General features: G+C 46.0%; 1 protein-coding gene across 2 annotated transcripts in view; it reads right to left on the reverse strand.

Moving 5' to 3' along the window:
- Nucleotides 1-206: 206 nt before the first annotated feature.
- The window catches only part of LOC109969122 (carbohydrate sulfotransferase 8), a 36,688-nt gene continuing 24,079 nt past the window's right edge, over nucleotides 207-12,815 (reverse strand). For both annotated transcript variants that reach the window (XM_020615799.1, XM_020615800.1), the window contains 2 exons: nucleotides 4,309-4,427; nucleotides 207-2,964 (listed from right to left, as the gene is read on the reverse strand). In XM_020615799.1, the coding sequence (XP_020471455.1) occupies nucleotides 1,909-2,964; nucleotides 4,309-4,427 (1,175 nt within the window). In that variant the 3' untranslated portion in view covers nucleotides 207-1,908. The remainder of the gene's footprint in view (nucleotides 2,965-4,308; nucleotides 4,428-12,815) is intronic.

Here is a 12,815-nt window from a genome sequence, read left to right on the forward strand (position 1 = left end):
CATTGGTTATATCAGCTGAATCACGTCGAGTCCACACGTGGGCCTCGTTTGTAGCTCTCTGAACACACAGTGGTGAAAATGATCAATTTGTTTGTATTATTCTTTGTAAACAATAAATCAAAGACTGACGAAGCTCATGTTGGAAAGGAACCGTGATCCAGAGTCGCATCCCGTCTCTGCAGCTGCATGAAAACAGGCGGTTTCGTTATTAAAGTCTCACATTTATTTGTAGCAACAGAAACAAACAGCGACATAAAGCATCACATGGCAGTGTTAAGGCTCAGAGGTCATCTTCATCTCAGAGGAACATCACAACAGCAGAGACAAGCAGAGTTTGACTCGCTTCAGCTGCATGTTTTCAGTTTGACACCATAGAACAGCAGGAAGTTTAAAGAATGCAGCCGCTGAATCTGTACGTTTTGTCTTATTTACCACTAACCCTGTCCAGAGACCAACAACAACAGTGAATGTGGTGTCCTCACCGTAATACGTGCAAGTCCAGACCCTGATGTTTAGTCTCTGGATGGGGTTTGTGCAGAAAAACACAAGCACACTAATTCACCAGCGTTACCTCTTAAAGTGTGACATTTCCACTTCAGACTCCTCTGTTACACAAACAACAATCGTTATGGTGAGAAAATGACTGGCATACAGTACGTCTGCATTAGGCTGGTGAAAATTAAAAACATCCTTTTCTGTCCAGGACAAAAACTATAACGTGAGAATCGAGCTTTTATAAAATGAAGAGGTAAAGTTATGAAGATTGCTGATCACACAGCTGCTGTCATCAACTGGAGTCTTGTTGACTCTGATAAAACTGATTCTATGAGCTGAAGAATGGTTTGAACTGTGTTTCTTATGTCCAGGGGTTTCACTGTGGATCTCACCCCCACCTGCAGATGGTGGGGTTGACAAATCTGACAGCTTAATGCAGATGTAGATGAAACTTCACAGAAGTCATCATTAGTGCGTGTAGTTCACTTCTTGGCTGAGTGATGAAGCCAGAGTCAAGTTAACCAAGGAAAGGCAGTGAGACAACGTCTGTTTGGCAGAGTCAACAACCCCAATCAGTGCCTGTCATTTAGCTCCAGCACCTTCGCTCTGATGCAGAACAATCATGGCTGTGGCAAACATGAACACCTGGACACGACTGAGGTGTCCACAGCTGTCAGTCCCAGCTGGGTCTCTTTCACGGAGGGGGAGGTGTTAATGAACCCATCAGCTTCATGAAGGAGGATTTACTGTAGGACTGTTGGATCAAACCGACTTAGTTTGAGACAGGTGTTCCTAATAAACTGACCACTGAGCATAGCTTCTCACCTGTGCTCTGACACTAACACAAAGATCTGTGGGAAGCGTATGCCAGCTGATACGTGTCAGGCCGATTTACATTTATTTCTGATATTTTACAGACCATATGTTTAATTCTTTACCTGGGGAACAAACAACAGATCCATCTAGAATGAAAACCAGTGTTAGCTGCAGCGCTCATGTTTGGTCTGGTGTGATTTAGGGAGACCCTGGGATGACATAGGTGGAAGCTGTGGATCAGAGCTGGCGTTCAGGTGTTACTCTCGCCCTGCACTGACTCCTAGCCGCCACCGTGACAGAGCAAATGACAAACAAACAGCTTGACGGAGCAGACATGATGTCTGCAGCCCACAGAAACACGACGTCTCCACGTTAAACATAAAGAGCCACAAACACCAGAGGTCCGGTCTCAGTGATGTGCAGCATCAACAGCATCTGCAGCCCTCAGCGCTGACTGTCAGGTCAACCCAAGGCACTGCAGTGCATTATGGGCTCCAGGCTCATTCTGACACACCTGACACATGAAGGCGTTGTTTATAAAAAAGAATAAGGTCAGGTGATAAAGTTCAACCGAATGTGTTTCCAAGCCCATGGAGCTCAGTGCAGGTCTTTGAAGGGTTTGGGATAGTTAAACATCAGATAATCCATGTAGTAGAAGTCGAAGGCCTTCTGCCTCTCTGTCGAGTTCAGCTGGGAGAAGTACTTCTGGGTGATCTCGGAAGAAGTCCTCTCAGCCAGGGGGTTCCTGTCCTTGAAGTCAGGGAAGGTGAGGTTCTGCGGCGCGCTGACACTCTGCAGCAGGAAGTTGGCTTCTTCTTCCAGATTCTCAAACTTCCCGATGAAGTTGTATCCGAGGAGGCAGGGGCTACACAGCTGACTGACCGGCTCCCAGTGGATGTCCATACCCACCGGCCGATTCACATCCAGGAGGTACCGGACGAACTCCCTAAAGGTGACGCCAGCACCCGTGCGCAGAGCAGTGCGTGTGGCGTTGGTGCGGTATCTGGAGATGATGGGCCGTCCGAACACGGGGTGGTAGTACGAGTTCGGGCTCTCAAACTTGTCCCGAAAGGCTGATACCAGACGCTCAAAGGGATCCCGGACGAACAGCACTTTGGTGTAGGAGCGCAGACGCTTGACAATGCCGGTGCGGTCATAGCTCTCCAGCCGCCGCAGGTGGTTGGCGTAATGCGCCACATCATGAGGAATGTCTTGAGTGGAGGTGGCACTCCCGCCTAGTACCATCAGCACCCGCTTCCAGTTGGAGCAGCCGGCTTTGGGCACTTCACAGTACAGCAGCCTGTACCGGTCCTCCACATAAACCCGTGACACCTGCCGCTTAGACACAGGCCACTTGGTGACGCCGGGCCTATATCTGGCACAGACCTCGCTCAGCAGGCGGCGGCGTGACTCCTGCGTCCTGGCCAGCATCAGCTGCTGCTTCTGCTGCTGCTCCTCCTCTCCACCACTGGGGGCACTGGAGGCAGCAAAGCTGCTCTTCAGAAGCAGCTTCCTGTGACGTTTGGTGACCGGCTGTTTGGAGCCAGCTGAAGCATCCGAAAAGACGGAGAGAGATGAGTGCGGCGGCCTGAGCTCCAGGGGAGGGGTGTCAGACCTCAGCACATCAGCAGCTGTGCTGTCCATCACCACATCCTGCAGCACAGACAGAGACGTTTGGGGTGTCAGGACACAAACAGGACAGGAAGCAGAAAAAACAGCTAATGTTTCCTTTTTATACCTTCACACCTCATACGTTTTACAAGCAGAGGATTCAGGTTGAACCGTCACCACCTGTGTAGCGGTGGATGGCGTACTCAGACCCTTTAATAAAGGTATCAGTACCACAGTGTAAATGTACTCTGTAACAAGTACTGCATTCCAAATGTTACTTAAGTACAAAACGATCAGCATCAAAACTGTAGTGGTTAAAAACAAACGAGGTACAAGTTGATATGTAATAGAATACAGATTAATAAAATAGATTAATAAGAATAATAGATTACATAGTTACTATATGCAGTAGTCAATCTCTGCAAGCCCTCTGTACTCTGTCAGATCACTGTGTAAACTGTTTAAATGTTTGTGTATGCTCAAGCGAGAACATTGTGGGTTCATGGCCTGCTCCTCTAACCCACTGGGTCACCCTGATCTGGAGATGACCTGTTAACTAGATTTGGGAATTGACGTGGAAAGCAAGGGATGACAGAAGGAGAGGTTGGACACGGTCAGGAGGACATAATAAAAAAAACTAGTGAATCAGAGAGAAGGGACAGAAGATAGATGGAACAGGAGTGAGTGAGGAGCCGGCTGGAAGGGAAGACAAGAGGGGACTGACTTGACTGTGTGACTAAATGATTGACTAAACGATTAGGTGGATTTCCCAGCAGGATCAAGAGAGTCTGATGGTTATACTGGGTTTGGTTTGATTCATCTGACTCTGGAAAGGAGCTGAAGTTATCAGGTACATGTAGTGCAGTAAAAAGTACACGTATTGTCTCTGACATGGAGTGAACTCCAAGGTTTGTCTTAAGTAGAAGGACAGGGAAATACTCAGGTAAACTACAGATACCTAAAAACTGTACTTCAGTAAATGTACTTAATTACTTTCCTCCACTCACTCTGTACACACTTCGTGTTTTTTAAATTTAACTTTAAATGTTATCTGAGTTTTTATGCTACCCAGCAGGATGTAAAGTACTTCACAGTATAAGTATATAAGGTAGTTACCATCAGCTCCACCTTTACCAGCTGCAGCATTAAACTGATGGACACAGTAATTAGTCACTATGATCCAGTATCAGAGACATTACTGAGACATGGACCGTTCTGCAGGACGAGTACTGGTACTGAGGGTACTTCAGGTTTATTTGGATGCTGATACTTTTACTTAAGTAACATTTTGAATGCAGGACTTTTCATTCAGTACTTTTACACAATCATGTATTACTACTTCTATTGAAGTAAAGAGGTCTGAATACTTTGACTGTGATGCCGTACCAGTCCACCGGGTGGTGCTCTCTGCCTGTGTGCAGCAGCAGTGGAGGACTGCTGCTTCACAACTTGGAGGAGACTCAGCTTCTCCACGGGCCACCTGGGAGCCACCAGCACGTTCGCACCTGCACAGAAGCAGAAACAGCAGCACATGAGCTCTGACCTGAGACAGCGTGTCCTGCAGGCCTCACCCAGCAAACTGGCCGTTGAAGCGGCATTGGTGTGTGGTCAGACATTTTAAAAGGCTGCTGGTTTGAATCCCAAATTGTTGCCACACACTCACATGAAACACTGAGTGACAGTTTGTTCATCGATAGCTGTGATCGGCGCCCTGTTCAGCTGCATTTTGATGTTTTCTCTGAATATTTTTTAATGATTTTTATTCATACAACAGTGTGATGCACAGTGTGTCTGAGCGCTGCTGTAAAAAGAAACACGAAACATGCTACCAACCTGCTTTCACCACTTCCGCTATGTGATGTTGAAACCAGATGGTGTAAATAAAAATGGGGGGGTCTACAACACAGAGCGATAAGCTGGACCAGGGTCTGGACTCACATTACAGTGAAGACACCACATTCACTGGTGCTGCTGGTCTCTGGACGGGGTTGGTGGGGAATGACAGCAACATACACATCACCAGCCTCATCTTTTCAGTTAAATGTGATTTCCCTCTGAAAATCAGCATCTGAATCCTGTTCTGTGTGATTTCAGCCCCTATCACTGAGGAGGAGCTGTGGATCAGACACTTATGGTTGTTTGAGGAAACGGTCTGAATGTGAAGCACGTTTTAAAACATCTCCACCAGTTTCCTGCACACACACATGAAAGACACAGCCCTCCTGTTGGTGTTTATCTGCATGGTAAATGTGACGGTGTTTTTATCTGCTGCAGCCGAACGTCCTGCAGGAAATATGTCTGTGCCACGGAGCTGAAATACTGTAGAGAGGCAGTGGGGCTGAGGAGAGGAGGTGTGTGTTACAGATGAAGGTGCACAGAGCAGACCTGAGATTAGTTTCTGATAGAGAGGCCGTGCTTCTACGTGTGTGTGTGTGTGTGTTGTATAATAAACGTTGGAGCCGGTTCAAGGTGAGTTTCCTCACAGGGCCAGACTCCATCTGCTATAATGCTGCTCATCTTGACCTCTGTTTAAATCTGTTGTTACCTTTGATTCATCGGTCACAACGATAATCAGCACACAGACATGCGACAACCCGTTTATAACAGACTACACTGTGGCGGTAAACGGTATCTACACATCATTGTTCAGCGTTTGTTCCAACTGCTATGAAGACACATTTTATACGACTCCAGCTCTGGCTGCTCACACATAGAAGTGGACTAGAGGTGTACTAGTTACATTAATACACAGCTGCATTATGGTCTCTTCCAAAGGGAGTACATTGGTATGTACTGGGCATACTGGATCAACTGGACCCATTCCTCTGTTGATTACTCTTTGATTAATTATTAGTCTATAAAATGAAAACAATGATAAAGTAAAAAGTTCCCGTCACCGCTGACAAACCATCTACAACGTTGCTGCTGCTACTGAACGCCCTGGGGTTTGGGGTGGTGTTTACATTGTGCATCATGAGGAAGATGCTCTGACAGGGGTGATGAGGCCCTAGTCTGCCCCCTAGTGGAGGAATGTTTTAATCCAGATAAACACAAGGTACAGAAGTATGAGAACAAGGACGCAGGTGTTGTTTAGACATTTGTGTTGGTACTAAGAAGGTATACGGACAGCGTGAAGGACAGCAACCTGTAACACTGCTACTGCTGATTGTCATAAGCTGCTGGCACAAACCACATGCGGACGCGTTGTTTCAGGAGGGCAACCTCTGTGTTTTTATGTTGTAGAACAAAAACATGAACATACACTAAAACATCAGAGGATCAGAAAAGTCGGCTTCATGAACCGCAGTGAATGAGCAGCAGCATTAAAATCCTGGGGCGTAGGTCAAAGCTGTCACTCAGCAAGTCATCAGCTACAGGCCCGCAACGTTTCAGTATTGACCAGGTTAAGTGAATTTGCTTTGCCTACACTGCAACCCTGCACAGATACTTAGACTAAAGTGTTGATTTCATTCTTTAACTTGTCTTCTGTGCTCACTGTGAAATGGGTTAGAAATTCTCATTAAATAAATAATTAAAAAAACAAATGACAATGCAAATTGCACAAACATCAGTAAACAGCAGAATCAGTTCTCTCTGCTCGCCTGGGCTGAATTTCATCATCATCACATGATTTATTACAAAACTCACAGTTGGAGCTGAAAGATGATTCATCATCTTCAAGCTTTTGGAGCCCTGTTATTTGACTGTGATGGGAAACATCTGAAATAAATGGCCCTGAAATAAACGGTGAATATTTTGCCTAGGCTTCAGCAGCATGTCTGGTGTCAGGCTAAATGTCACCTGAAGGTCAAACAACAGGCGCAACCTTTAGCACAGCGCTGGCCTCGGTGCTGCTATGTGTGGGATTGAACTTTGTGACGGTGGGACACGGAACACACAGCAACACACACAGTGAGTGATGAGACAGTGGCATGGTGCCGGTGTGCGCCAGATGGGCGTGGTCTTGTGAAACATGACCACTATGAAAAGCCATAAAACAAGAGGAAATAGCTGCAAAACAGCTAAAAAGAAATAGACACAAAATGACTAAGGAGTAACAGAAAAGACCCCGGCGACAGAAAAACAACTACAAACTTATGCAGGAATGACAAAACAAGTAAAAATAGGTGCAAAATGGCCACAAAGAGATGCAACAATTAATACTAAATGGCTACAGACACAAAACCAGCACAAAGCAACACAAACTGGCTACAAATCAAGTCTTGCTCATAGAAATGTTGGAGAGCTGGGGCTCTGTTTCATGGCTGTGCGCGGGGACCCAGTGTCTCATAATCCGCCAAATGTATGACAATGAATTCCTTGGCTATGTAAAACCATGACTCGAAGTTACACCCATAAAAATCAGGTGATATTATGATGGGTGTCTCAGAATGAAAGGACATTTCCTCAAACGGTCATCCATTGTTTAGCAGCTGGTGAAGATCAGCGCCCCATGTGTCACCTGTGCTTCATTCAACAGGGTTTCCCGCCCCTGCTGCTACGTAACAAGCAACATGCCGGCATGCCAGATGACTTCTAAATGGGTTCATGGAGGTTTATTCTGGATGGGCATCAAAGATAACAAGATCCTCAGGAAGTGGAAGTCACATCAACATGTCTCATGTGTGCGTGGTGAGATCTGTCCGAGTTAGGACTAGGGACCAGTTCTGTGTGTCACTGTTGCAGCTTCAGCCCCTGACAAACCACAGTAGTTGGACTCCTGTTCTGTTCAACACCTGCATGTACCTGTCACCTCACACTGTCTGTCCAGCCCCCACCCCCCAGTGATGTTACACCCTGTGTCTAAAAAGGGTTTAAGAGCTTTTAGTAGAACTTTGAGCTTCAAAAAAAAAAAAAAAAAATGTGTTTTCCTGTCTGTGCAGACATTCCTGTCAACTGATCGTCTTACTTTGAAATTCAACCTCCTTCCTGTGATGCGTTTGTGCTTTTGAACGGATTTGACAGTCGGACCAGACAAAGTAAACCACAGGCTGCTGACAGCACTCAACAGGAGGCAAACGATGCTCAAAATAACTCTGGAAGCATCACTGAATCTTAAACAGGAAGTGCACACGCACGCACAAGCACACAAACAGAGAGACTGCAGCACACATTTTCATACTGTTGCACACCAAAGCTGTGGTGGCTATTCACAACAACACTCACCTGCACACACACCAGTACAAGCACACAGCCACACAAAAACACAAACCAGTACATGCACACACTGGGGGTGGGGGTGGAGTCCTGTTGCAGGCTGGGGACGGCTCCAGATGGCCTCTCAGCAGCTTCCTGACACTGGAGGTTAGTGGCGTCCTGCAGAAGCTCCTGTTATTTATTACCTCACTGTCACACACACACACACACACACACACACACAAAGCAAAGAGTCGACTGACCCAGAGTCTCACACCTGCACATGACGGCCCCCTGCACTGCTCAGAATAAACCAACTGGCTCCGCAGGTGCGTGAAAAGATTTGTTCAGATTTCATCTCCACACTGCCGGTCAGAGCTTGTCGGTTAACGAACAGCCAACAGCCACCTGAGTGTAGCTCAGAGCTACTAAACAAAGCTGACAACTTTACCGAATGTTGTTGTTTCATCTGGAAACACGCTGCCACTTTTAGCTGTTTTTTGTCTCAGCGTTTATGCAGCAGCATGACACTGTACCTTAGTCATTAATTCAACACAAAGGTAAAATGCTGACCATGCTAGGTGGCTAATCCTACCAAAAACAGACAGATTAGCTTTAGATGCCAACGCAGAAGGAAGAGCACCACATCTGGATCCAGTCTGAGTCCTCTGGCTGCTTTTAACCCTCTCAATGTCAAACAGCCAAACCCATGTTAACCCTGGTTGTTGCTCTTTCTTTGTCCCACTCTCTCTGTGGAAAAGACACCACCTCTTCCCTCTGGCAGCCGCTGGTTCAGACGTTTAGCTGGCCAGAGCTCCTCCATGTCTGTTTGACATGACTACTGGTGGCAGGCAGTAGGCGGGGCTGATTTACAGACCGAATGAAGGACCTGTCTGACCAGGTTTTACATATTAGAGATTTACAATGTAATGAGCCCAGGGACAGAGCTCTGCTCCTGTAGCAGCAGCTGTCGACCTGAAGTTTACCTCTCTGTTAGGAAGCCCCCTCCCCCTTCAAAGGCCGTACTGATCCAGGAGCTTCAAACACTGCAGTTGCTTTTAAACAAACACACAGAGAGAAATGCCAAAGCTTCTTTCTCCTACAAACATCCTGTTTATCACAAAGCAGCACTTTTAAGCCAAACTGCCTGAAAACGTGATACGACACAGTCACAACACAATGAACTATTCATCACCCGCAGTAAACACAGCTATAAAAATCTAATCAAGTAAAACAGCTCCAAAATTAGGAGCATGTAGTTCAGACTCAGATGATTTAGGAACCAGTGTGTAATGTAGATCAAATAGCACTTACTGTTCAGATAGGCTGCATTTGTCCCTCCCCTCTGATATGACTCACAGGTGCATCCCTTGAAACAGCGCCGCCCTGTGGCGACAGGCGTAGTGGAGAGACTTCCTCCATGTGTTCTAGGTGCGAGGTGTTAACAGCAGGTGACCTCTAGCTTCCAAGGAGGACCCCAGCTTCCATTCACCAACTGGCTGTTGATTCATTTCTGTAGCATAGCCGGGTGCTGTCTCAGCCTGCAACACTCACTTCACGTGCACGGCAGACGTTGCAGGCCTAGCCTTTTGAATGTCTATATATGAATGCAGACATTTAGCTGTGATGTTGAGGGTAGGGGGCTGGGAGATGCATTATGTGAGTGAGTGTCCTCACAGCTGTAGAAAGACATGGCTCTGTGTGTGAAGTAAATGTGTTACTGGTTTTACTGGTGTGGTTGTTACTCCTCCATCAAACCTCACTGACCTCCTCTTCTTTAGCCACTAAAGCAAATCTGAAACATGACCTCATACTGAGGTCGCATCGGGCCTGTGTGTGTTTGGTGCCTTTGTATTACTTATGTTACGGGGACCGAAACCTGTTAACACATTCACATTGTGCGGACCAGCCTCTGGTCCCCACAAGGAGATCATTGAATTTTAGGATGGCAACATGGTTTAAGCTCAGGGTGAGGTCAGGGTCAGAGGAGCACTGTGTTTTCCATAGTAGCTCCTAAACTATGGAATGATTTGCCTTTGTCTATTAAACAAGCCCCCTCACTTCTTGTTTTTAAGTTTCAGCTGAAGACCTGTTTTTATTTCTCATCAGCATTTCTAGTTTTTATGAAAACCTTTGTGTTTTGCTGAGGTTTTATATTTTTATAGTTAAATTTTGTTGTGTTATCGATTTTTTTGGTGTTTTTATCTTTGTACAGCACGTTTTGTTGTTTTAAATGTGCTCTATAAATAAAATTGTTGTTATTCACAGGGATTAATACACCCGGCAAAGACCTCCAGTCTCTAAAGTCCTTCAGCTAAACATAAATCTACAAAGGCTTGCCAGATTGTGTTAGGATACGGGCTCTGCACACTGCTGAGGAACGTAACCGACCCTGAATCCTCCCTTGTGTTGCTGAGCTCAGCCTCAGCACATCACTGTTTTTATAACCCTAACCCAAGGAGAAACGCAGAGGTCCTCAGTAACAGAGTGCAGAGAGATGAAGCCTCCACATGTGGCCTTCTGCCTCATCACTCCAGATTTAACCTACACGGGGCTCATGATGAACCTGGAAATGACCAGGGACAAAATAAGTGTCTGAGGATGTTCAGGTTGTATATAAATGCTGCTGGAATGCGTGAGCTGCCCACACCCACTGCAAAACTCTGTGAGAAACTATGACGTTCGTATCTGCTGCTGTCACCATGATCTTACTACAGATCACAGAAATGCCCTGATAAGAAAGCAAAGATTAACAGAGGAACCGTGTCCTGTATTTCACTTAAACAACAGCTGTGTGGTCCACACTACTCACCAGAGGCCGCAGTTCTGTTTCCTCCTATGACAAACAACAAGAAATGAGCTTGAAATGGGGGCTGGAGACAACTGGCTTTTCCATTACAGTGCACGGTGAAGCAGGGGCCTCATTTATCAAAGCATGCATAAGTTCTAAATGTGTGTGTATGAACAGCAAAATTGTTTTTTATCAAAGTGGTGCAAGCACAACTTTTAGCAGTGTGCAGTGATAAATCTCACCTGTTCATTACCCATCTGTTTGCACATATACAGACTCATTTACATAGAATGGCCCTAACCCCAATATCCAACCACTTCCTCAGAGCAGGTGTGTGGGAAAGCTTGAGCATGTGATTGGTGTGGCTCACCTGTGTGTGTTTAAGAGGTATGGCACAGAGTGGAGGTCTACGGCACGGACCAGTAACCTGAACCAGGGCATGGAGTCACACTCACCATGGCTGACTACACCACATTCACTACTGATTTTAGTCTCTGGACAGGGTTTGTGGGGAAATAGCAAAAACATACAAAGTCACCAGCGGCATCCTTTAAGGAGTCTATAGGAGGACAAAGACGGTACAGATGTGGAGTCAAGGGGACAAAGACAGTACAGATGTGGAGTCAAGGGTCGGCGAGGCCTAACTATGTGACACAGATCCTCATTAGTTAGTCATGTGTGTCTTTAATTAAAAGAGATTGCCCACAGATTAATATACGAACATGAGGAAGGAGGAGACAACATTAAAACCAGGTGAGCATCTAAAAATACACATGCACGCACATGAGGCTGCACAGTAATGAACTGAACAGACGTCCTCACTGATGTTAAAACAAACTGCTCACACTCACACCAAAACAACTATAAATTGAATTCAGGCCTCAGTGGCTCCGAGGTGAGAAACACAATTAAAGCGGCAGGAAACCTTTTTACCAAGGCAGACGAGCAGAGGGAGATGATACAAGTCAGACTAATGGATTCCACCCAGACACAGATCTAAGGTTATAAAAACATCCACATGATCTCATCTCCGCAGAAGGTGTGTGTGTGTGTCTTTATGCTTTTCTTCAAGTATCAACAACCAGAGAGGGCTAGAAACCAGCTATATTTACTGCATGTACTAGAGGAGGGGAGGTGTGTATACACAGGTACAGGAGGCACAAAGAAGCTCCTCTGAGGCTTCAGAGAGCGCCGGCTCTCTGACGATTTACTGCAGGACGATCATGGTTCATCCGCCTCTTCAGCTAATGAGGAGCTCTCCGAGTCGGAGGAAGAAGCCCAGGAGGACGTGTGATGATGAGTTTATTTTCCTCAGACACCATGAGTCACAGCTCATCGTGCCTTGCCTCCGTGAGGTCATGGCAGTGAAGTACTGCTGTGGGTCACACAGTCTGTTCTGGGAGAACGCTCCAGTCCACAGTCCGCCTGCAAGACTGAAGCTAAAATAAAAGTCCTGCTGGATTAAAGAGCCCTCGTTAAAAGTAGTGATACACATTTTTCCAGTTCAGTCCGATTCTGACACAAGAGCTCTTTCAATGCAATAAAACAACCAACACTAATAATAAACAAACTATTAAATATGAGTAATGGTCGATAAGTGCAACCACTACATGGTGCTTTTCATCTGAGCTTAACCGTCAATTCTCCCAAATGTAACAACATACTTTTTCATTTAGCATCTTGCGGTGTATTAAGGAGAGATACACCCAGTCAATCAAAGAACTAGCAGCGACGAAGGCTGACTGTTGATGCATCGCCTCATGTTGCCGGTGTTGGGACCAAAGAGCGACACAGGCAACAGCCAGCATTCTGTGCCTCTCCATACCAGCAGGTGGCGGTATCTATATTCACTGTTCAAAAAGGGTATACACGGATATGCAGACTATAAACAAAGCAGCGTCTGCTTTCTGTTGTCACAGTTTATAGCTGGCAAATGGCCCTGCTGTTGTCTTTAGGAAGAAGAAAG

The sequence above is a fragment of the Monopterus albus genome, unplaced genomic scaffold (genome assembly GCF_001952655.1).
Source record: "Monopterus albus unplaced genomic scaffold, M_albus_1.0 scaffold170.1, whole genome shotgun sequence".
Lineage (NCBI taxonomy): Eukaryota > Metazoa > Chordata > Actinopteri > Synbranchiformes > Synbranchidae > Monopterus > Monopterus albus.